The following is a 27,252-nucleotide window of genomic DNA, read 5'->3' on the forward strand; positions in this document are numbered from 1 at the left end:
ATGCGCCATTCTGTGGGTGGTCTTATTTACGTGGCTCACCTTCGACAGCGTCTTCTCCCCGTCATCTTTGTTGTAGCGTGCAAGGACGGGAGTGGAAGAAGTGTCAAAAGATGGTGCTCACTGTTTTAGTGACATTCAGACTTTACTCAAGTCAATAACGGAGCAGCATCTCCTCATCCGTGGCTCACTAGTGCAACAACAACGCCGGAAATGTGTCCCGTGAAAAACCGTCCGACCGGAACTCTCTAATAATTAAAGTTCCTTGGGTGAATAATGTAAACCCACTATAGTTTTAGCGCTTTGATAGCTAGTCTGCTGACAGATACAGCCCTTTGAGACACTTGTGATTTAGGGCTATATAAATAAACATTGATTGATTGATTGATTGATATAAGTAAGAACTTTACACTACTTTATATTAGAAATGGCAACAGCAGAAGATGAATGTCACATAAGAAGATAGAGAAAAAGAAGAACCTTATGACTACGGTGTCGGCATGGACGTGTGCACAATTTTTTAGGACTTAGGCAGATCCCAAATACAGATCAGCTGGTACCAGAAGGTAATAGTGTTGTAACGATACCAATGTTTTGGTACAGGTGCCAGTACTTAAATTATTTCGTTACTTTGTATTGGCCGATAAATGCTTTAAAATGTAATATCGGAAATTATCGGTATCGTTTTTTTTAATTATCGGTATCGTTTTTTTTTTTTTTATTAAATCAACATAAAAACCACAAGATACACTTACAATTAGTGCACCAACCCAAAAAACCTCCCTCCCCCATTTACACTCATTCACACAAAAGGGTTGTTTCTGTCTGTTATTAATATTCTGGTTCCTACATTATATATCAAAACAGTCTACAAGGGATACAGTCCGTAAGCACACATGATTGTGCGTGCTGCTGGTCCACTAATAGTTCTAACCTGTAACAGTTAATTTTACTCATTTTCATTAATTACTAGTTTCTATGTAAATGTTTTTATATTGTTTTACTTTCTTTTTTAATCAAGAAAATTTTTTAAATTTATTTATCTTATTTTATTTAATTTTTTTTTTAAAAAAGGACCCTAACTTCACCATACCTGGTTGTCCAAATTAGGCATAATAATGTGTTAATTCCACGACTGTATATATCGGTATCAGTTGATATCTGTTGATATTTGGGGACGGCGTGGCGAAGTTGGTAGAGTGGCCGTGCCAGCAATCGGAAGGTTGCTGGTTACTGGGGTTCAATCCCCACCTTCTACCATCCTAGTCACGTCCGTTGTGTCCTTGGGCAAGACACTTCACCCTTGCTCCTGATGGCTGCTGGTTAGCGCCTTGCATGGCAGCTCCCGCCATCAGTGTGTGAATGTGTGTGTGAATGGGTGAATGTGGAAATACTGTCAAAGCGCTTTGAGTACCTTGAAGGTAGAAAAGCGCTATACAAGTATAACCCATTTATCATTTATATCGGTATCGGTAATTAAGAGTTGGACAATATCGGATATCGGCAAAAAAGCCATTATCGGACATCCCTACTTTTCGGTACTTTTCTAAATAAAGGGGACCACAAAAAATGGCATTATTGGCTTTATTTAAAAAAAAAAAAAAATCTTAGGGTACATTAAACATATGTTTCTTATTGCAGTTAAGTCCTTAAATGAAATAGTGAACATACAAGACAACTTGTCTTTCATTAGTAAGTAAACAAACAAAGACTCCTAATTAGTCTGCTGACATATGCAGTAACATATTGTGTCATTTTCCATTCTATTATATTTTCAAAATTATTAAGGACAAGTGGTAGAAAATGAATTATTAATCTACTTGTTCATTTACTGCTTACTTTCTCTTTTAACATGTTCTATCTATACTTCTGTTAAAATGTAATAATCACTTATTCTTCTGTTGTTTGATACTTTACATTAGTTAGGGGATGCGGGACCGGTACGTTTCAGAGGCGATATAGTACCAAAAATGATTCATTAGTATTGCGGTACTATACTAATACCAGTATACCGTACAACCCTAGAAGGTAAGAAAAGTTGCTTTTGTATAATATTGCGAAACAAAACGCCAGATATTATGTCTGCTAGTAGGTGCCATTTTGCGGTCCTTATACACACACCATAATAATACTCGTATGTTTAATGCGCCGACAATCCATCAAGCGGTTCACAGCTTACAGAAGTCCGATTTTTGAGCGCCGTGTGTAATGTTCTATATTTCCAATGGAACATATCAAGTTTTGGTGTTGTTTACTGGCGTCATCTTGCAGTCTACACGTATCTCTTATGTGTGACTGCCATCTGCTGCTCACACTTATCATTACACCATGTACCAAATAAAATCGATTCGAGGTCAGTAAGCACAACCAGAATTACGCCGTACATTAGGCGCACCGGGTTATAAGGCGCACTGTCGTTTTTTTTGAGAAAATTTAAAGATTTTAAATGCGCCTTATAGTCTGATAAATAGGGTGTATCCATTGATAAGACAAATGTAGATAATACAGTGCTCTGCTTGTCTGCCTTCAGAGGCTATTTCACTCCAATTCTCCTCTCAGTGGCTTTTAGCTGAATGCTATATGAAGACTTGAATGGGAGGGATTTGCCAACACACACACACACATACACACACACACACACACACACACACACACACACACACACACACACACACACACACACACACACACACACATCCATAATGTATTACAGAGTGATCCGTGAGAGGGAGTATTAATTCCTCTATAGCACCGCACTCACACTCACACGCACACACACATGCACACACACGCACACACACACACACACACACACACACACACCCTCACATACACTCATTCATTAATGGAGTCACATGTCATCTTCACAGATCACTGGCTTTCACTCACTGCAGCTACTTCCTGCCTCCTCCTACCCCTCGTGTCACATGACATGGTCCACATGCTCCTTTCTATTATGTGTGTGTGTGTGTGCGTGTGTGTGTGTGCAGAATTGCGTGCGCTCGCTTCCGTGCATCAATCTCCTTGCTCGCCACCAAGGCCCCGCCCCTCCTCCTCACTGCCTTGCATCACATGGCCTCTGCAGAGGAGAACACGAGGCAAACCTTCTGGAGTTGACAGCGAGTTCAGACGTAAACAATCCACACACGTTTGAGCTTTTTTGGAGAGAATCCACACTTTAACCGACAAAGTTATTAACCCATTCCAGCCAACACGTGAATCGAAGGTCACAATCTTAATAAGACCCGATCAACTGGAATCCGGATCTGATCCAGATTGCATGGTTAGGAATATTACGGTCAGACTGAATTTAAAAAAAAGTCATAACAATGTGAGGATTAGTGTTGTCTTGACGCCAAAATGTATGTCATTACTTTTCTAAATAAAGGGGACCACAACAAATGGCATTATTGGCTTTATTTTAACAAAAAATCTTACGGTACATTAAACATATTTTTTCTTATTGTAATCGAAGAAAAAGTTTGTCCTTAAATAAAATAGTGACCATACAAGACAACTTGTCTATTAGTAGTAAGTAAACAAACAAAGGCTTCTAATTTGTCTGCTGACGACATATTGTGTCATTTTCCATTCTATTATTTTGTCAAAATTTTAAAGGACAAGCTGTAAAAATTGATTATTAATCTACTTGTTCATTTACTGTTAATATCTGCTTACTTTCTCTTTCAACATGTTCTATCTAGACTTCTGTTAAAATGTAATAATCACTTATTCTTCTGTTGTTTGGATACTTTACATTAGTTTTGGATGAGACCACAAATTTGGGTCTCAATCTGATACCAAGTAGTTACAGGATCATACATTGGTCATATTCAAAGTACTCATGTGTCCAGGGACATATTTCCTGAGTTTATAAACATAATATGAATTTTTTTAAAAGGACGATAAAAAATATCGATGAGATACGCTATTGTACTTTGTATCATTACAGTGGATGTCAGGTGTAGATCCACCCATGGCATTTGTTTACATTTAGGGGCGCTAGCTTTTTAACAATCCGGATGGTTCTTTTCCTTTTTGTTACGGAGGACACAACGTCCACAGTTTCCAAAAACAATTTGAAATGTGGACTCGTCAGACCACAGAACACTTTTCCACTTTTCATCAATCCATCTAAGATGAGCTCGGGCCCAGCAAAGCCGGCTGCGTTTCTGGGTGTTGTTGATAAATGGCTTTCGCTATGCATAGTAGAGTTTTAACTTGCACTTACAGATGTAGCGACCAACTGTAGTTACTGACAGTGGTTTTCTTAAGTGTTCCTGAGCCCATGTGGTGATATCCTTTACACACCGATGTCGCTTTTTGATGCAGTGAGGGATCGAAGGTCACAGGCATGCCGCTTATGTGCAGTGATTTCTCCAGATTCTCTTAACCTTTTGATGATATTACAGACCGTAGATGGTGAAATCCCTAAATTCCTTGCAATAGCTGGTTGAGAAATGTTGTTCTTAAACTGTTGGACAATTTGCTCACGCATTTTTTCACAAAATGGTGACCCTCGCCCCATCCTTGTTTGTGAATGACTAAGCATTTCATGGAAGCTGCTTTTATACCCAATCATGGCACCCACCTGTTCCCAATTAGCCTGTTCACCTGTGGGATGTTCCAAATAAGTGTTTGATGAGCATTCCTCAACTTTCTCAGTCTTTTTTGCCACTTGTGCCAGCTTTTTTTAAAACATGTTGCATGCATCAAATTCCAAATGAGCTAATATTTGCAAAGAATAACAAAAGTTTTCCAGTTTGAACATTAAATATCTTGTCTTTGCAGTCTATTCAATTGAATATAAGTTGAAAAGGATTTGCAAATCATTTATTTACCATTTACACAACGTGACAACTTCACTGGTTTTGGGGTTTGTATTACAATTATCACATTTTAACTATCATTACTATTATTATTATTATTATTATTATTTAATTTTCATACAAATAAAAAAATATGTCTTAACATCATAAAATTATGAGGAAATTTATTTTTTCATATTGTTTGTCTTTTTACATATTAACTTAAGTTTTGTAAGAAAACAAACAATAAGGCAACATAAAATTATGGTAAAACTAGGCATTTTTCCTCTAAATTTCAAATGTATTTTTGTAAAATTTACAATTTTACTTGTAGAATTATTATATCGTAAAATCAGTATTCATTGTCGGTAACACTTTAGTATGGGGAACATATTCACCATTAATTAGTTGCTTATTAACATGCAAAAAAATTGTAACATATTGGCTCTTAATGATTCATTATTAAGTACTTATTAATGCTTTATTCTGCATGACCTTATTATACAACCAGTAAGCCATTAACTAAGAGTCTTAGTTAGTCTTAACCCTAACCCCCTAACCCTAACCCCAACCCTAACCTGTTAATAAGCAACTAATTAATGGTGAATATGTTCCCCATACTAAAGTGTTACCTCATTGTCTAATACAGGGGTCACCAACGCGGTGCCCGCGGGCACCAGGTAGCCCGTAAGGACCAGATGAGTCGCCCGCTGGCCTGTTCTAAAAATAGCTCAAATAGCAGCACTTACCAGTGAGCTGCCTCTATTTTTTAAATTTTATTTATTTACTAGCAAGCTGGTCTCACTTTGCCCGACATTTTTGATTCTAAGAGAGACAAAACTCAAATAGAATTTGAAAATCCAAGAAAATATTTTAAAGACTTGGTCTTCACTTGTTTAAATAAATTCATAAATTTTTTTACTTTGCTTTTTATAACTTTCAGAAAGACAATTTTAGAGGAAAAAATACAACCTTAAAAATTATTTTAGGATTTTTAAACACATATACCTTTTTACCTTTTAAATTCCTTCCTCTTCTTTCCTGACAATTTAAATTAATGTTCAAGTAAATTTTTTTTATTATTGTAAAGAATAATAAATAAATTTTGATTTAATTCTTCATTTTAGCTTTTATTTTTTCGACGAAGAATATTTGTGAAATATTTCTTCAAACTTACTATGATTAAAATTCTAAAAAAATATTCTGGCAAATCTAGAATATCTGTACAATCAAATTTGAATCTTATTTCAAAGTCTTTTGAATTTCTTTTAAAATTTTTGTTCTGGAAAATCTAGAAGAAATAATGATTTGTCTTTGTTAGAAATATAGCTTGGTCCAATTTGTTATACATTCTAACAAAGTGTAGATTGGATTTTAACCTATTTAAAACATGTCATCAAAATTTTAAAATTAATCTTAATGAGGAAAAATTACTAATGATGTTCCATAAATTCTTTTTTTAAATTTTTTCAGAAACATTCGAATTAGCTAGTTTTTCTCTTCTTTTTTTCGGTTGAATTTTGAATTTTAAAGAGTCGAAATTGAAGATAAACTATATCAAAATTTAATTGTCATTTTTTTCGTGTTTTCTCCTCTTTTAAACCGTTTAATTAAGTGTAAATATCATTAATTATTAATAATAACATAGAGTTAAAGGTAAATTGAGCAAATTGGCTATTTCTGGCAATTTATTTAAGTGTGTATCAAACTGGTAGCCCTTCGCATTAATCAGTACCCAAGAAGTAGCTCTTGGTTTCAAAAAGGTTGGTGACCCCTGCTCTAATACAATAACTTAATTCTTGTAAAAAATAAAAATGAAAAAGAAGCCTCCTTGATATTTGGATTTTTGTGGTATTCATGTGTACTTCAGATTCAGATTCAGATTCAGAAGTACTTTATTAATCCCCGAGGGGAAATTGAGATTTTCAGCACAATCCCATTCAAGATCAGACAAACATTACAGGGAGACAGACAAAAGAATCGCTGACCGGTCTGTCATTTTCTGGCACCGCTTACAAAAAAAAAGGTGAGAAGCAGGTTAATGTTGGGGAGGAGAGTAAAAAAATATTCAGTCAAAGGCTGGACTCCAGGGAGGGGGGGGGGGGGTCCAAAAAAACCTCATAGCCACAGCACACATAAACATGTTACATAGAATCAACAAAACTTGCAACAGAGGGAAGGGCTTGGGAGCTTACGGAGGCCGGCTGCTGCTGTATAAGCGCTAGTCAGCCATCCATCGCCCCTAAGGGATTCAAGCGTCGAGTTTGCTGGTTTTATTGTACGTCAAATAACATCTCATTTATTGACAGTGTTCCTTTCATTGGTGCAAAAGTCATCATTGCCAGCTTGTGTTTCATCAACACCTCGGGCAGGTAGAGTGTGTGCGACAAGTCCATCCTGCAGGCAGCAGCCGGGTCAGCCATGGAGAGACGTGCAATGTAATTACGTGCACGGTGACAGCAGGGAGAAAAAAAAACATGGCTGGTGTTCCAATTTAGTAAAGTAGTGATGATCTAAAAGTCCAACTGGTTATCAGAGCGAGCACAATCAGGCCATCTAACTTCTATTGTGTAAGGACGTTGCAAAAGTAGGTCATGAAATAAGTAAGTGTTGAATTGCCTCCCGTGAAATAGCCAGCAGTAGTTTGGATTTAATCAAAATAATCGAGATCATAATCACACATCAAATCCCTGATGAGTTTTTAACACCTCAAGCTCATTTTGGAGCAATTTAAAAAGGATAATAAGTTTAACTAGATAAGGCAATTCCTGAAGGAATTGCGAGTGAATGTTCACAATGCTGAAGTTGAACTAAAATCCTGGAATTTTTTTTTGAATTGTTGAAGTCCATCCATCTTCTTTCGCTTATCCGAGGTCGGGTCGCGGGGGCAGCAGCCTAAGCAGGGAAGCCCAGACTTCCCTCTCCCCAGCCACTTCGTCCAGCTCTTCCCGGGGGATCCCGAGGCGTTCCCAGGCCACCCGGGAGACATAGTCTTCCCAACGTGTCCTGGGTCTTCCCCGTGGCCTCTTACCAGTCGGACGTGCCCTAAACACCTCCCTAGGGAGGCATTCGGGTGGCATCCTGACCAGATGCCCGAACCACCTCATCTGGCTCCTCTCGATGTGGAGGAGTAGCGGCTTTACTTTGAGCTCCTCCCGGATGACAGAGCTTCTCAACCTATCGCTAAGGGAGAGACCCGCCACCCGGCGGAGGAAACTAATTTTGGCCGCTTGTACCCGTGATCTTGTCCTTTCGGTCATAACCCAAAGCTCATGACCATAGGTGAGGATGGGAACGTAGATCGACCGGTAAATTGAGAGCTTTGCCTTCCGGCTCAGCTCCTTCTTCACCACAACGGATCGATACAGCGTCCACATTATTGAGGACGCCGCACCGATCCACCTGTCGATCTCACGATCCACTCTTCCCTCACTGGTGAACAAGACTCCGAGGTACTTGAACTCCTCCACTTGGGGCAGGGTCTCCTCTCCAACCCGGAGAATGCACTCCACCCTTTTCCGAGCGAGAACCATGGACTCAACAATTGTTGAAGTATAGCAAACAATTCCCAAACAGGCTGAATATTTTGAAGTTGGAACAGTTTGATGAATCAGATGAAAAATGTGGGAGTTGTGGAACTTTGAAGAATGTCCCATTGATTTCAATGGGAATTTCAGAAAAATTGGGGATTTCGGGAAAAAGGGTGAATTTTTTTGAAAATGGTAGAAAACTTGAATGATCTGAGTTGAAATTGTTGATGTTGGAATTTTTCAAATCGGTCGAGAAATTTTGAAGTAGTAACACGTTGAATTGAGAAATGGTATTACGGTATTCCTGGAATTTCGGGAAAACCGGGAATTTTTCCAGTTAAAAAAACAACCGTGTTTTTTGTCCTGATTAAGAAGAATGTTTTGACAGTGGAACGGTTGAAATAGGTTGAAAAATGTGAAAGGAGTCGTGCAACTTAAGGGTGGAAATAAGTTACCAAAAAACGGGAATTCCTGGAAATTTGTTGAATGTGGAAAAATGGTAGTTTGAATGTCCAGGATGAGTTGAATGTGTTGGAGTTGGAATGGTTTGAATTGGTTGAAGAATGTTGGAATTGTAAAAGTTTGAAAAATGGCCAATTAATTTTGAATGGGGAAAATGCAAAAAAAAAAAAAGGAATTATGGGAAATCCGGTTTGTTTTTTTTAGAATTGGTGAAGTAAAGCACACAATTCCTGAACAGGATGAATATTTTCAAGTTGGAACAGTTGGAATCAAAGGAAAAATGTGGGAATTGTGGAACTTTGAAGAATGTCACATTGATTTCAATGGGAATTTCCAAAAAATGTGGGAAAAGCGGGAATTTTTTTGAAAATGTTTTTTTTTTTTTAAACTTGAATGAGTTGAAATGGTTGGTGTTGGAATTTTTCAAATCAGTCGAGAAATGTTGAAGTAGTAACATGTTGAATTGAGAAATGGTATTACAGAATTCCTGGAATTTCGGGAAAACAGAGAATTTTTCCAGTTCAAAAAACAACTTTGTTTTTTGTCCTAATTAAGAGGATTGTTTTGACGGTGCTACGGTTGAAATGCATTGAAAAATGTGGAAGGAGTAGTCGCCAGAGAAAAAGGTGGAAATAGAGCTTTGGAAAAGCAGGAATTCTGGAAAATCCTGGAATTTTTTTGAACTTTGAAAAAGAGATATTTAAATTTCCAGGGTGGTGGAATGTGTTGAAGGTGAAATGGTTTGAATGGGTTGAAAAATGTGGAAATGGTGGAAGTTGGAAAAATGGCCAATTCATTTTAAATGAGAATAATATCCCGGAAAACCTGGAATTCTGGAAAATCTGGGAATTTTGGGAATTTGTCAAGGAAAAGCCCGTGATTCCCGAATAGGCTGAACAGTTTCAAGTTTGAACGGTTTGAATCGGATGAAAAATGTGGAAGGTAGAGCGTGCCAAAATCTGGAGAAGAAGAAGTAGAAGAATAAATAGATGCATTTTGGTGTAGAAAACCATATGTGTGGATCATCTTCGGTAGACTTCCTGGGCCACATCATCGAGAGGGGTAACATCCGAGCCTACCCCGAGAAGGTCAAGGCAGTGGTGGAGTGGCCTCAACTAATCACCCATACTAAACTGAGGAGATTCCTAGGCTTTGCTGGATTTTACCGTCGATTCATACTCAACTTCAGTAGGGTAGCCGCGCCTCTCCACGCGCTAACCTCTACCATTACAGCTTTCCTTTGGAAGAAGGAGGCAGACAGGGCATTCCAGAGCCTCAAGAGGAGCTTCAGTTCTGCTCCCATCTTGGTACACCCTGACCCTGACAAGCCGTTCACTGTGGAAGTGGACGCATCTGATTCCAAGATTGGGGCAGTTTTGTCTCAACGATCGAATGAGAATAATTTGTTGCACCCTTGTGCATTCTTTCCTAGACGCCTATCCCCAGCCGAAAGGAACTACGATGGAGGAAACCGAGAACTGTTGGCCATCCACGAAGCTTTGGTCGAATGGAGACACTGGCTGGAGGGGGCCAAGCGTCCGTTCCTGGTCCTGACCGACCACCGCAACCTCATCCACATCCGTTCCGCTAAGAGAGTTAAAAGCAGGCAAGCACGCTGGACACAGTTATTCTGCCGATTCGAATATACTCTCACCTACAGACCCGGTTCACGCAAGGGCAAGGCGGATTCTCTTTCGCGGATCTTCTCAGAGGAGCCCACCATTACCGAATATGATTCATTAGTATCACGGTACTATACTAGTTCCGGTACACCGTACTACCCTACTCTGCACACAAAGTGACTTCCTGTTGTCCATTTCAGAATAAATGCACGGCAATGTGGGCTCTGTACCGAGGATGTCGTTGTGGCTTGTGCAGCCCTTTGGGACACTTGTGATTTGGGGCTATATAAATAAACATTGATTGATTGATTGATTGAATGTTTTAACCGATAGATTTAAAGGCCTGCTGAAATGCGATTTTCTTATTTAAACGGGGATCAGGCATGTGATTTTTCCGTCTAAAGTTGGAATTCCGTCTTTTTTAATCTCGGGAAAAAAAATAATAATTATCTTCCGTTTTTCCGGTTTTTTTTTCCGACCCTAAATCAAGATTCGAGACGCAGTTTATATTACGCCGTAGTTGATTGGTCGATATGTTCCTTGTGACCAATCAGGACATCTGTTATGAATGATGACGTTAATAACGTCATCATTCATAATGGTTACTACGGCCATTTTCCATATGTAAACGATGTCGGTTCTCGAGAGAAAGGACGCTTTACGAGTAAAAGAAATTGATAAACATGTCAAAAATAAGTTTCGATGGGACTGGATGGAAAGGGAAATCACTGATACTGTTGGGAAGAAGGAAGTTACGACTTTGTTCGGTGATTTTATTCGGAAAATCGCTCGTCCCAGAAAGGTTTTGTGCACGTGGTGTCATGATAATATTGACTATGGATCACGAGGTTTCAAGGCTTTGGAAGTACATGCGAAACGCCAAAAACATACAAAACAACTTGAAGCAAGGAAAACAAACTTTTCACTAGCTGGTACTTTTGGATGTCAACCGAAAGTGAGCAAACCTTACGGACTTCATCTTTTGTTTACATCGACAACTGCCGTAGACATCGAGAGGAAAGATCCACCCACTTCAGTTGCAGACAGGGTTGTTAATAATGAGGTAAGCTAAAAAATATTTGCTTGCGAAATACGCATGTTTGTTTTAAATATTAACCAATTATTGCTTTGCGAAATATAAATGGGTTTTTCTAAAAATAAAAAGCCACGTGAAAATATATTATGAAATTACAGAAATTCAAAGAGTCGCATTATTGATTCCAGTTAACAATTTATTTGAAATAAATTTGCATATAATATTATTTTGTAATATTAAGTTCTTATGTAGTCTCTTGAAACTATTGTCAGTGGTGTAACAATCTTGAAGGTAAATATTTTCACACTTGTTTCATGCAATATGTCAGTGTCCTCACATTATTATTATTTCCTATTTTCAAATATGAGTAAACAATACTAAACATGTTTAATTATGTTCATAAATTGATATCCTATTTTGGCGAAAAGAATTAAATGTTTACATTTGGTATTTTGTTATATTTATCCAAAAATCCAAAAAAGAAGCTACAAAAGCAGAGACCAAAAGGAAAATGCAGGCTGCTCAGAAATTTGCAAGGAAAGCTCATGTTAGGGCTCTCCGAGAAAGCTAATGTGTGAAGTGAACTGAAGTAATGTGGTAATACTGTAAATAAACTGTACATAATAACTGATCAATGTGACACCCGTGGATGTGAAATGAACACAAGATGTAAATATTAGTGACTAAATACTGTTGGGACTGAACCATATACAGTGATTCATTAGGATAATTGGGTTATGTATGTTCTATTAATGATGTTTTCATGTCTTTAAACACTAAAATATTTTCTTCAAATGGTGCTGTCTTTGTTAATATTAGCATGTTAAATTGGTGAAAAACCAGGACCTTCGGGGGGCGTTGCCCCCCTTGTCCCCCCACCCTGGACCTGGCTGGGGGCCTTCGTCCCCCAGACCCCCGGAAATGTTTTCAGTCTTTTTCATTGTGGTCAAATCACATGCCTGGGGGATAGCAGGTCCATTCTATGTGTCATACTTGATCATTTCGCGATATTGCCATATTTTTGCTGAAAGGATTTAGTAGAGAACATCGACGATAAAGTTCGCAACTTTTGGTCGCTGATAAAAAAGCCTTGCCTGTACCGGAAGTAGCGTGACGTCACAGGTTGTGGAGCTCCTCACATCTGCACATTGTTTACAATCATGGCCACCAGCAGCGAGAGCGATTCGGACCGAGAAAGCGACAATTTCCCCATTAATTTGAGCGAGGATGAAAGATTTGTGGATGACGAAAGTGAGAGTGAAGGATTAGAGGGCAGTGGAAGCGATTCAGATAGGGAAGATGCTGTGAGAGGTGGGTGGGACCTGATATTCAGCTGGGAATGACTAAAACAGTAAATGAACACAAGACATATATATACTCTATTAGCCACAACACAACCAGGCTTATATTTAATATGCCACAAATTAATCGCGCATAACAAACACCTCCCCCCTCCGTCCATATAACCCGCCAATACAAATCAAACACCTGCACAACACACTCAATCCCACTGCCCAAAGTACTGTTCATCTCCGTAAAGTTCATACAGCACATATATTTTCCCAAAGTTACGTACGTGGCATGCACATAGCGGCACGCACGTACGGGCAAGCGATCAAATGTTTGGAAGCCGCAGCTGCGTACTCACGGTACCGCGTCTGTGTATCCAACTCAAAGTCCTCCTGGTAAGAGTCTCTGTTGTCCCAGTTCTCCACAGGCCAATGGTAAAGCTTGACTGTCATCTTTCGGGAATGTAAACAATGAAACACCGGCTACGTGTTTGTGTTACACCGCTTCCCACCTACAGCTTTCTTCTTTGCTGTCTCCATTGTTCATTAAACAAATTGCAAAAGATTCACCAACACAGATGTCCAGAATACTGTGGAATTTTGCGATGAAAACAGACGACTTAATAGCTGGCCACAATGCTGTCCCAAAATGTCCGCTACAATCCGTGACATCACGCGCAAACGTCATCATACCGAGACGTTTGCGGATATTTCGCGGGAAATTTAAAATTGCACTTTACTAATCTAACCCGGCCGTATTGGCATGTGTTGCAATGTTAAGATTTCATCATTGATATATAAACTATCAGACTGCGTGGTCGGTAGTAGTGGGTTTCAGTAGTCCTTTAACTACAGCGACTAACATTTCATTATTTTCGATTTTTGTCAATTTCTGCATGTACAAAAGCTTTATTATGAATTTAGTCGGTTAGAGAAGATTATAAAATACGGTAATACAAAATAAAAATATGCACAAATGAAGGAAAATGGTGTCTGGTTAAGAAATCTTGTATTATGGTCCAGTTAATACTATGATCAATGTTAATTACAAACTAAATGTGGGATATAAATAATAATGGAAGTATAATTGTTTGTATATTAGTATATAATTGGTACAAAAGGTTTAACTAACACGTGTACAAGGATATTTCACATGTCTTTACTGTGTATATAATTGAACAGTGTTTATGTTGTGTACAAGGTGTATTTATAATATGTTGTGCAAAGGAAATTTTATATTTTTTGGAAGCTCATCTTGTATTTGACATTGTTTATAGGGTTAGGCGCAATAAGTGTTCAACTTCAGCCTAAACCCTTTCGGTTTGCAACATTTTCAATTTATGAATGTACAACTGTTTGTTTATGTAAAACTGTTTGTTTATTTTGTTGACTACTGACAGAAGAAATAATAAACTAACTAATAATCCAATATATGTGCAAGCAAAGGCTCGTTTTGGTATTGGTTATGTTGACAACCGCTTATGTCAGCATCATTGTATTTGCTTGTTTGGCATAAATGATGACTGGAATCAGGTTTTTGCTGTACAGGAAAGCTTATTTGATGGCGTCCAAGGGCAGTGTGGAAAAGTGTCTTTGCAGGGTGGTCAATGTAGCCTGGGACTGTGTTAAGTGGGACATTTGGAGGATGAATACTCACGTCTTCAATGGTTAAGATACGAGACAACGACCAAGAAAGCGCAATAATTTTGCTGCTTTTTCTATTGTTCTTTATGTTCCATCCTGCTCAGACAGACCTTTTTGTCACACGTTGTACCGCAGCAGTCTTTCTAACGGCGACGCGTGTCAGCCTGACCTCCAGTCCTCCATTTAGAAAAGAAACTTTTCAAAAGCGCGCTGTGCATGCACGCCTGAAAATAGCTTTATCATATTCTCATGGCAATGTGTGCTCTCTTTTTATCGCGGTGTATTTTTGTTCACGTGAAAGCAAAACACTAACACGTGTTGCGTAACAGGCGAGTGGGTTTAAAAATACACGGCGAGTGGCAAGTTGAAGCCATTGTGTGTGTTTGTGCGTGTGTTTGCGTGGGTGTCTTGTGAGAACGTGTTAGTGTTTGTACTGTATGTGTAATTAATAGAAAACCCAAAACCGGTGAAGTTGGCACGTTGTGTAAATAAAAACAGAATACAATGATTTGCAAATCCTTTTCAACTTATATTCAATTAAATAGACTGCAAAGACAAGATATTTAATGTTCCAACTGAGAAACTAAATTTTTTTTTGCAAATAATCATTAACTTAGAATTTAATAGCAGCATCACATTGCAAAAAAGTTGTCAAAGGGGCATTTTTACCACTGTGTTACATGGCCTTTCCTTTTAACAACACTCAGTAAATGTTTGGGAACTGAGGAGACCAATTTTTTTAGTTTTTCAGTACGAATTCTTTCCCATTCTTGCTTGATGTACAGCTTAAGTTGTTCAACAGTCCGGGGTCTCCGTTGTGGTATTTTAGGCTTCATAATGTGCCAGACATTTTCATTGGGAGACAGGTCTGGACTACAGGCAGGCCAGTCTAGTACCCGCACTCTTTTACTACAAAGCCACGCTGTTGTAACGCGTGGCTTGGCATTGTCTTGCTGAAATAAGCAGGGGTGTCCATGAAAAAGACATTGCTTGGATGGCAACGTATGTTGCTCCAAAACCTGTATGTACCTTTCAGCATTAATGGTGCCTTCACAGATGTGTAAGTTACCCATGTCTTGGTGCACTAATACACCCCCATACCATCACACATACTGGCTTTTGAACTTTGCGCCTTTAACAGTCCGGATGGTTCTTTTTGCCTTTGGTCCGGAGGACACGACGTCCACAGTTTCCAAAAACAATTTAAAATGTGGATTCGTCAGACCACAGAACACTTTTCCACTTTACATCAGTCCATCTTAGATGAGCTCAGGCCCAGCGAAGCCGGTAGCGTTTCTGGGTGTTGTTGATAAATGGCTTTTGCTTTGCATAGTAGAGTTTTAACTTGCACTTACAGATGTAGCAACAAACTGTAGTTACTGACAGAGGTTTTCTGAAATGTTCCTGAGTCCATGTGGTGATATCCTTTACACACTGATGTCGCTTGTTGATGCAGTACCGGCTGAGGGATCCAAGATCCGTAATATCATCGCTTACGTGCAGTGATTTCTCCAGATTCTCTGAACCTTTTAATGATATCACGGACCGTAGATGGTGAAATCCTTAAATTCCTCGCAATAGCTGCTTGAGAAATGTCGTTCTTAAACTGTTGGACAATTTGCTCACGCATTTGTTCACAAAGTGGTGACCCTCGCCCCATTCTTGTTTGTGAATGACTGAGCATTTCATGGAAGCTGCTTTTACACCCAATCATGGCACCCACCTGTTCCCAATTAGCCTGTTCACCTGTGGGATGTTCCAAATAAGTGTTTGATGAGCATTCCTCAACTTTCTCAGTCTTACTTGCCACTTGTGCCAGCTTTTTTGCAACATACTGCACGCAGTAAATTCCAAATGAGCTAATATTTGCAAAAAATAACAAAAATTTCCAGTTCGAACATTAAGTATCTTGTTTTTGCAGTCTATTCAATTGGATATAAGTTGAAAAGGATTTGCAAATCATTGTATTCTGTTTTTATTTACCATTTACACAACGTGCCAACTTCACTGGTTTTTGATTTTGTATAAATGTAATGTAGTAACAAGCACATTCATATTAACATGTAATATTTAAGTATTTTACGTATTTTAAGCATACATATTAATTTCAGAGACGCATCATAACGTTCGCTTTTCCCTTTAAAGTCAACAACACTATTACTCATGACAGACTTCTAGAGAGACAACAAAGACGACTTATGGACAAATGATGATCCAGAACCTTATAATTTTGAGCCTGAATATACCGAGGATAAGCTACAAGTTAGCTAAACAGATCCAGATTTAGTGAAACACTTAGCATCATGTAGCAGTATTGCTAGGTGCTAAACAAGATATACAAAGTATATGAACATAAGTAAACAATCACTTAGGTAACAATGTCTGCTCTCAATGGGATGTCATATTTTCCTGTTTAGATGAAGAATGAATCACAATCTTCACACGGGTTAAAAAAAAAGGGCCGGAAACAAGCGTTTTATATTCAGGTATAAGTTGGATGCCAGAGTTGACCTACTTCTCAGTTTATGGCTACAAGCTTCTACTATTTTGGGGAGAAGAATGACATATATTCTAGAATTAACTTTCACCTACTCATAGGCGATGCAGCAGCTCACCAGCTCAATATGTCAATACTGTAGCTGTAAAAGACTTTGTCTGCGTTTGAGCTTATAATCAAAATTTTGCTAGGAATTTGTGTCAAAATCTTTTTTTAGGTTTATTGAAATGGTGTGAAGAAGTAATTTACTGTGATTAATCACCTTTAGCCCAAATTCAGAAGTGGGACTCATCTAATAAAAATAAAGGTTCATTGAACACAACAGTAAGTAAAAGCAGACTGCCAATCACCACGGCTCTCACAGGCTTGAAGCTATTTTTAAAAAACTTTGGTGAATGTCCGTGTCTGCCTCATTATTGGAGAAGTATGGTGCGACTACACCAATTGTGCTGCCTTAAGGTTACCTGAACTCCTCACTAACAACGTCTCCAGCCCACCTTTTTTCACCCTTTTTTTGTTGAAACGACTTTCTTCCGTGGCAAATACAACCTTTGTTGCTTCCCTCTAACAACACCCGTGTGTGTGTTGCTGAAGAATAATGAGCGCGGTAGGATGCTGATTGTATCGTCACGCTGCAGTGACAGGCTGCTGTACTTGATTTGTGCACAATAAATAACACACACTCCTCTGACTTTGTAATATATTACTCTCGAAATAAACATATCTCCAGCTTAACGCCTATAAGGCGAATATTGCGTCATTGCAATGCAGCCACGGGGCTTCTACAATGTCCAAAAAATATTGATGTTTTCGCCTCGCAAAAACTGCAGACACTCTCTTTTTTTTTTATATATAACTGTATATGATATTAGTGGCGCCCCATGGGTTGTGGTTTTGGAAGACATACATTCAGATATCATTAAAGTTCTAGAATCATTAGACTTATTGACAATTATTCGCTAAGTGTGTTTGTTTTTCAACCATAACACTTTCTTGTCGGTCCCCTAAATGTGCATGCAAAATTTTGTGGCAATTCCGTCTAACACCCAAAAGCTGTGCTCTTCAAATGGTGACCCTGGGGCCCCAGGATGTCATCATTCCGGCCCTTGAGTTCAGTTTAACAACTTGGGAGAAAAACATTTTTGCCGCAAATTCCTAAATACAATAGAGTGCTCATGTTGTTTAGAGGTGGACCACTGTCAACACATTGGCAGATCCTTGCATTGACATTTTACCATTGCTAGCAAACATAGAACACTTGGGTCCAAACTTGGGGTTTGCATAACTGACGCATTCCTCAAGGCACCATTTTAAGTCCTCTCTTTTTTTTGGCCGTTACACATTTTTTGTAATGTGGTTTATGTAACTAAGGCGGGGGAGTCCAAACGTTTTGACTTGGTGACCACTTTGGGCTAAAAGAATTTGGCCGGGGACCGAAAGCCGACTGCATGCATGCATATATATATATATATATATATATATATATATATATATATATATATATATATATATATATATATATATATATATATATATATATATATATATATATATATATATATTGAATATGCTACAAAGACAAGATATTTGATGTTCAAACTGATAAACATTTTTTTATTTTTTTTTGCAAATAATCATTGGGGGCAGCACGGTGGAAGAGGGGTTAGTGCGTCTGCCTCACAATACGAAGGTCCTGAGTAGTCGTGAGTTCAATCCCGGCCTCGGGATCCCCTCCGGGTACTCCGGCTTCCTCCCACCTTCAAAGACATGCACCTGGGGATAGGTTGATTGGCAACACTAACATTTGGCCCTAGTGTGTGAATGTGAGTGTGAATGTTGTCTGTCTAGCTGTGTTGGCCCTGCGATGAGGTGGCGACTTGTCCAGGTGTACACAGCCTTCCGCCCGATTGTAGCTGAGATAGGCTCCAGCGCCCCCCGCGACCCCGAAGGGAATAAGCGGTAGAAAATGGATGGATGGATCATTAACTTTAGAATTTGATGCCAGCAACACGTGACAAAAGAATAGTGATTTTACGATACAATAATTCTACAAGTAAAATTGTAAATTTTACAAAAATACATTTGAAATTTAGAGGAAAAATGCCTAGTTTTACCATAATTTTATGTTGCCTTATTGTTTGTTTTCTTACAAAACTTATGTTAATATGTAAAAAGACAAACAATATGAAAAAAAAAATCCCTCATAATTTTATGATAATGTTAAGAGATGTTATTGTTTTATTTGTATGAAAATTAAATAATAATAATAATAATAATAACAATAGTAATAATGGTTAAAATGTGATAATTGTAATACAAACCCCAAAACCAGTGAAGTTGTCACGTTGTGTAAATGGTAAATAAATGATATGCAAATCCTTTTCAACTTATATTAAATTGAATAGACTGCAAAGACAAGATATTTAACGTTGAAACTGGAAAACTTTTGTTATTTTTTGCAAATATTAGCTCATTTGGAATTTGATGCCTGCAACATGTTTCAAAAAAGCTGGCACAAGTGACAAAAAAGATAAGATAAAGTTGAGGAATGCTCATCAAACACTTATTTGGAACATCCCACAGGTGTGCAGGCTAATTGGGAACAGGTGGGTGCCATGATTGGGTATAAAAACAGATTCCATGAAATGCTCAGTCTTTTACAAGAAAGGATGGGGCGAGGGTCACCACTTTATGAACAAATGCGTGAGCAAATTGTCAAACAGTTTAAGAACAACATTTCTCAAAGTGCAATTGCAAGAAATTTAGGGATTTCAACATCTACGGTCCATAATATCATCAAAAGGTTCAGAGAATCTGGAGAAATCACTCCACGTAAGCGGCGAGGCCGGAAACCAACATTGAATGACCGTGACCTTCAATCCCTCAGACGGCACTGTATCAAAAACCGACATCGATCTCTAAAGGATATCACCACATGGGCTCAGGAACACTTCAGGAAACCACTGTCACTAAATACAGTTTGTCACTACATCTGTAAGTGCAAGTTAAAGCTCTACTATGCAAAGCGAAAGCCATTTATCAACAACATCCAGAAACGCCGCCAGCTTCTCTGGGCCCGAGATCATCTAAGATGGACTGATGCAAAGTGGAAAAGTGTTCCGTGGTCTGACGAGTCCACATTTCAAATTATTTTTGGAAATATTCGACATCGTGTCATCCGGACCAAAGGGGAAGCGAACCATCCAGACTGTTATAGACGCAAAGTTCAAAAGCCAGCATCTGTGATGGTATGGGGGTGCACTAGTGCCCCAGGCATGGGTAACTTACACATCTGTGAAGGCACCATTAATGCTGAAAGGTACATACAGGTTTTGGAACAACATATGCTGCCATCTAAGCGCCGTCTTTTTCATGGACGCCCCTGCTTATTTCAGCAAGACAATGCCAAGCCACATTCAGCACGTGTTACAACAGCGTGGCTTCGTAAAAAAAGAGTGCGGGTACTTTCCTGGCCCGCCTGCAGTCCAGACCTGTCTCCCATCGAAAATGTGTGGCGCATTATGAAGCCTAAAATACGACAGCGGAGACCCCGGACTGTTGAACGACTGAAGCTCTACATAAAACAAGAATGGGAAAGTATTCCACTTTCAAAGCTTCAACAATTAGTTTCCTCAGTTCCCAATCGTTTATTGAGTGTTGTTAAAAGGAAAGGCCATGTAACACAGTGGTGAACATGCCCTTTCCCAACTACTTTGGCACGTGTTGCAGCCATGAAATTCTAAGTTAATTATTATTTGCAAAAAAAAAAAAAAAGTTTATGAGTTTGAACATCAAATATCTTGTCTTTGTAGCATATTCAACTGAATATGGGTTGAAAAGGATTTGCAAATCATTGTATTCCGTTTATATTTACATCTAACACAATTTCCCAACTCATATATATATATATATATATATATATATATATATATATATATATATATATATATATATATATATATATATATATATATATATATATATTTATTTCATTTGTAATTTTTTTGCAAATGAACTGCAGTACGGTCGAGACCCCGATGAGGACAATGAGCTTCCCTTAGACGGTTTCTCACAGTTTGTGCAGAAATTATTTGGTTATGCAAACCAATTGTTGCAGCAGCTGTGCGGGTGGCTGGTCTCAGACGAGGAGGTTTACCTGCTGGATGTGGAGGTACTGGGCTGGGTTATATATATATATATATATATATATATATATATATATATATATATATATATATATAATATATATATATATATATATATATATATATATATATATATATATATATATATATATATATATATATATATATATATTCAATGTGTTTTCTTTATTTTCATGACTATTTACATTGTAGATTGTCACTGAAGGCATCAAAACTATGAATGAACACATGCAGAGTTATGTACTTCACAAAAAAAGGTGAAATAACTGAAAACATGTTTTATATTCTAGTTTCTTCAAAATGACCACCCTTTGCTCTGATTACTTTTTCGCACACTCTTGGCATTCTCTCGATGACCTTCAAGGGTTTTCACTTCACAGGTGTCATAATTTTGATGCCTTCAGTGACAATCTACAATGTAAATAGTCATGAAAATAAAGAAAACGCATTGAAATGAGAAGGTGTGTCTTAACTTTTGACCTGTACTGTATATATATATATATACACACATATATATATATATATACACACATATATATATATATATATATATATATATATACATATATATATGTCTTAATTAGATTATCAAAAAAAAAAATAGTGCTCGATACTGTGGTAGAGCGTAATATGTATGTGTGGGAAAAAAATCACAATATTATTTCATCTCTACAGGCCTGTTTCATGAGGGTTTTCTCAATCGTCAGGAGATTGAGGAAACCCTCATGAAACAGGCCTGTAGAGATGAAATAGTCTTGTGATTTTTTTCCCACACATACATATATATATATATATATATATATATATATATATATATATATATATATATATATATATATATATATATATATATATATATATATATATATATATATAATTATTGTAGAGTCTATGTCTTTCTGTGTTTAGTTGCGGTTTGCGCTATGAGTGGGAAAGGTTGCTTGGATTGGGTCATATAAGTCAATGCTGTGCTGTGGCCACTTTAAAGCAAATTTCATGGTAAATTACCTGATATTGTCACATTGTCCACAAGGCAGCGGTACATTTGTTGCAATTAGACTGGCAGCTATTTAAAATGAAGCTATTGGCACCCGCGGGCCCATTTCCTTATTAAACTCGAGACATCTCACGGGCCGTAGTTTGGACACCCCTGAACTAAGGTGTTGCTGTAGCTTGTCTAGTTCAGATGCAGTCAGTATTCATTTGTTCTACTTCTTTAGTTGTCCTAGTGCTGTTCTTCAAGGTTCCATTTTCGGTCCTCTCTTTTTCATCATTTGGGATAGTCAACACCTTTTTGCAGCAGATTCCTAAAAGCACCAGTGGGCTGTCATAGAGATGATCTTTGACTAGCTTTCTTGCAGAAGGTCCTTAAAAACAGGAGAGCGACCTTGCAGATGCACTAAATTTGAAGTTGACGCTTTTTGCAGAATTGGCTATTTTTGGAATTCCACCAAACTATCAAAAAATTAAGCAGACTTTTAGGGATCTGCATCATTAATAGCTCGTAGAAGGATTTTATTGGAGTGGAAATTACAGTTTGCCCCCAAGGCCTCCCTAAGGCTTAAGGACCTCATGATTTTCTTTGATTTAGAGAAAATTAAATATAATCTGAGGGGTACACCAAGACAATTGGACTTGACCTTGGGGCTGTATGATTGGTTCCATAGCTAAATTAAAGACACTATAGGATAAATGTGACACTCACTGTTGACAATGAACCTTTCCACTTACCTCAATTCTTTTTTTGTTTTTATTCAGTGATACTTCTCTAAATGTTTTTGATCTTTTTTTCGTCAGTTCGTTTGATTTACTATCTGCTTGTGACGAGGAAGGCAGTACATTGCCACCCACTGTGACTGAAATGTAGGACGAGGGGGGTGGCGGAATTTTTTTTTTTTTTTTTTACATATTTAGCATTTTTGTTGTTTTTTTAAATTGTATTTTTTATTTTTAGTTGGATTTTTTGGGGGAAGGGGGGGGGGTGCGGGTCTGTTTCGCAGTACCTGTATTACGATTTCCCTATTAATTTTTTCTATCAATTTATTTATTTATTTTTTATGTCTTTTTTTTTTTTTTTTTGAGGGGTTGGGGGTGTCTGTTTCTCTGTACCTGTATTATGATTTCCCTATCAATTAAAAATATATATATATATTTTTACTCATTTTTTATTTGTATTTTATTTGTTTTGCAATTTTTAGTTGTTATTAGGGGTGGGGGGGGGGGGTCTGTTTCTCATTACCTGTATTATGATTTCCCAGTCAAATTTATTTTTTGGGGGTGGGGTTGGGGGGGTCTGTTTCTCAGTACCTGTATTATGATTTCCTTATAAAAAAAAAAAATTCTTTAACTTATTTTGTATTTTTATTTGTATTTATTTATTTTTTGTAATTTTTAGTTGTTTTTTGGGGGGGGGTCTGTTTTGCATTACCTGTATTACGATGTCCCTATTAATTTTTACTGTCAATTTATTTATATATTTAAATTTAATTTTTTACGTCATTTTTTTTTTTTTTGAGGGGTGGGGGGTGTCTGTTTCTCTGTACCTGTATTATGATTTCCCTATCAATTAAAAAATATATATATTATTTGTTTTACTCATTTTTTATTTGTATTTAATTTTCTTTGTAATTTTTAGTTGTTTTTGGGGGGTTGGGAGGGGTGGGGGTCTGTTTCTCAGTACATGTATTATGATTTCTATATCAATTAAAAAAAAAAAAAAAGTTCCTTTTTTTTTCGGGGGCGGGCTGTTTCTCATTACCTGTATTATGACTTCCCAGTCAATTTTTTTTTCTTTTACTTATTTTTTATTTGTATTTTATTTTATAAATTATTTTTTTGAGGGAGTGGGGGGGTCTGTTTCTCATTACCCGTATTATGATTTCCTTATCATTTTTATTTATTTATTTATTTTTGTACTTTTTTTTTTTGTATTTATTTATTTTGTAATTTTTAGTTGGTTTTTTTGGGGCGGGGGGTCTGTTTCTCAGTACCTGTATTATGATTTCCCTATCAAATTAATAAATAAATATTGTAAAAAAATTTAAAAAAGCTGAGCCCTGCTGCAACTCTGACAAATGTTCACTCTTTAGTGTGCATGGGTTCAGGAAACAGATGACATTAGTATTTATAAACTGACTCAAGGAATCGATTGTGTGTGTTCCGAGTGCACATCAAGCATGTCTGGGTGCTGGAGGAGCACTAGAGAGACCCTCAAGCTGGGGAGAGAAAGTGTGGCTGGTTGGGTCCTCTCAGTAACAGTGGTGCGTTCAAGTGCCAGCTGCGCCTGCTGATGCTCAGGGAGGGGAGGAGAGGAGAAATGAGTCATCCTCCCTCCTCGCTTGTGCCTGAGCAGCCTAATGCAGTGTGGCATCTGGCCTTCATTCTAATCCGCAGCATCCTCTCATTCATCCCCTCGCGACCACCAATCACAACGCTCTCCTTCTGGCGGAGGACCGCCCACTGCTCGTCTTCGTCCTCCTCTCTTCTTCATTCTGTCCTTTTCTTGGCGCTAGCATGAATGGAGTCGGGAGCAGCAATAATACCATGGACAGTAGAAAGTACAGTAGTTTCTGGAAAAGAGGGCGTTTTTTCCATTCTTCATCCTCAGCGGGGAGGGAGGCGTTGGTCACATGTGCACACAAACACCATCGCTCCTGTTCAGCTACTCATTGCTCATGAAAGATTTGCCTATTACTCAATGCTGCGCAACTGCAGGGGAGGGTGTCTCACTTGCACTGCTTTTTTATGCAATCGGAGCCTCGTTTCCTCCCTGAAATGAATAGAAAACGTAAGCCTTATCACGATAAACACTCATATGTAACGGCCAAATACAGCACATTTCTCAATCAAAATGTGGCGTTTTAGTGTGTAGTCTGCACAATGTGGATTTTTTTTAACATCATAGCATAATAGATCTGACTAAACACTAAAAAATAACCCAATTTTAACCCAACTGCTGGTACAGAAAAGGACGAACCCCTTATTTGAGTTATTTTAACTCAACATTTTGGGTTAATTTTTTCAACCCAACTATTGCGTTGAATCATTTAACCAAAAAGTTGAGTTAAGATAACTGAAGTGCGTTGAAAAATGTGGAAGGAGTAGTCGCCAGAAAAAAGGTTGGAAATAGGGCTTTGGAAAACCAGGAATTCTGGAAAATACTGGAGTTGTTTTGAACTTGGAAAAAGGGTACTTTGAATGTCCAGGATGAGTGGGATATGTTGAAGGTGGAATGGTTTGAATCAGTTAAAAAATGTGGAAATGGTGATAAGTTTGAAAAATGGCCAGTTCATTTTAAATGGGAAAAATGTCCCGGGAAATCTGGGAATTTTTGGAATTTGTCAAGGGAAAGCCCGCGATTCCCGAATAGGCTGAACAGTTTGAAGTTGGAACGGTTTGAATCGGTTGGAAAATGTGGAAGGTAGATTGCGCCAAAATCTGGAGAAGAAGAATAATATTTTTAAAAAAAACGTGTGTGAATGCTTTGAAGTTTGAAAAATTCACGGTTTTTCCAAAATTCCAGGAATTCCGTAATACCATTTCTCAATTCAACGTGTTACTACTTCAACATTTCTTGACCGATTTGAAAAATTCCAACACCAACCATTTCAACTCATTCAGAACATTGAAGGTTGTTTTTTTTACCATTTTCCTGAAATTTCCAAATTTTGGGGAAATTTTCATTGAAATCAATGAGACATTCTTCAAAGTTCCACAAGTCCCACAAAATTAAATATAATCTGAGGGGTACACCAAGACAATTGGACTTGTCCTTGGGGCTGTATGATTGGTTCCATAGCTAAATTAAAGACACTATAGGATAAATGACACTCACTGTTGACAATGAACCTTTTCACTACCTCAATTCTTTTTTTGTTTTTATTTAGTGATACTTCTCTGTATGTTTTGGATTTTTTTTTCGTCAATTCGTTTGATTTACTATCTGCTTGTTGTGACGAGGAAGGCAGTACATTGCCACCCACTGTCAGCCTGTGCTCTACTTCAACAATTAGTCATTTTGAAGTTCAACTTCAGCATTGCAGCATTCACACGCAATTCCTTCAGGAGAAGTTTCATCTACTTTTCTATTGATTTTTTTTTTTTTTTTTACGATTTATTTTTTATGTAATTGTAGAGAATGTGCCTCCACAGCTATTTTTATTTTCTTTTTACCCTTACAATTTGACCCTGGAACCGATTATTGCTGTTTCCAATTTTTTCTATGTAAGATTTTTGGATTTTATTTTATTTTGCTGCCTCGTGACTGTCAACATATCGAGCCTCCGACTAATTATATTCCCTGAAAATGTGCGGTGATGTGATATCAGGCAGGCAATATTGCAGAGAGTAATAAACACAAACAGGTGTATTGCGCGTGAAGAATCATTGAAAATCTGAAAATTGAATGAGAGAAGAGCCGAGGCAGCATGGAGAGCTTCATATTCTGTCATTGAATTAGTCCTGGTCCTGGGAATACTCACTCAATGTGTGTGTGTGTGTGTGTGTGTGTGTGTGTGTGTGTGTGTGTGTGTGTGTGTGTGCTTTGGTGTATGGGCCTACGTCAGATTTGGGCAAATTAAGGCCCGGGGGCCGCATGAGGCCCGTTAAGATTTTCAATCTGGCCCGCCGGAAATTCCCAAAAAATTGTTTTAGATCATTAAGATGGAAAGTGTAGCTGTCATTATGATGTGCAGTGATGTTTTCAAATGATCGTAAGTCTTGAACTATACAAAATATTTCAATGGTTGGAATCTGCACTTTTGCATGATATACTAGTTATTATGGTGATCTAATTAGTTACTATGGTTATCTAAGTCACAGCAGCTCAGACCAGGCACCAAGCAGTGTGGGTGGGGAGCGTTTCCACAGAGTGTTTCCAGAGCGGCCAGCCTGAAAAGCGGGTGTCAGGGACAGACGTGGAAGGAGATTTTTACAACAAATGTCTAAATCTTAGTGATGTATCAGATACATCTGATCGTAGGTGGGTTTATTTTTTACCCTTTGCGTTCATATTTCGGTGTGTTTGTTGCATTTTTGTTGCGTTTCGCTTGATTGTAAAATATGTCGATCGAGAGGGGGTGTGACGTTCATATGTTGTCAATATTCAGTGTTTTATTGTTCATAGTTAATATTGTAAATCCCGCACTCTTTATTTTCATGTACATTCTGGGTGTCTCATTCAGAGAAAAACCTTAAAATTCC

The 27,252-nt window shown here is 37.8% G+C and overlaps 1 protein-coding gene across 6 annotated transcripts in view; it reads left to right on the forward strand.

The window, feature by feature from the left end:
• LOC133643217 (uncharacterized) overlaps window positions 1–27,252 on the forward strand; it is a 74,640-nt gene that overhangs the window by 44,861 nt on the left and 2,527 nt on the right. For 2 of the 6 annotated variants that reach the window (XM_062037655.1, XM_062037656.1), the window contains one exon: window positions 10,230–10,661. The exons of 2 other annotated variants lie outside the window; for them this stretch is intronic. In XM_062037655.1, coding sequence (XP_061893639.1) covers window positions 10,230–10,599 — 370 coding nt within the window. In that variant the 3' untranslated portion in view covers window positions 10,600–10,661. Of the gene's footprint in view, window positions 1–2,987; window positions 3,228–10,229; window positions 10,662–27,252 lie in introns of those variants that run through there. 2 more of the 6 variants (XM_062037657.1, XM_062037658.1) reach the window with 1 other exon arrangement.

This window comes from Entelurus aequoreus, linkage group LG26 (assembly GCF_033978785.1).
Source record: "Entelurus aequoreus isolate RoL-2023_Sb linkage group LG26, RoL_Eaeq_v1.1, whole genome shotgun sequence".
NCBI lineage: Eukaryota > Metazoa > Chordata > Actinopteri > Syngnathiformes > Syngnathidae > Entelurus > Entelurus aequoreus.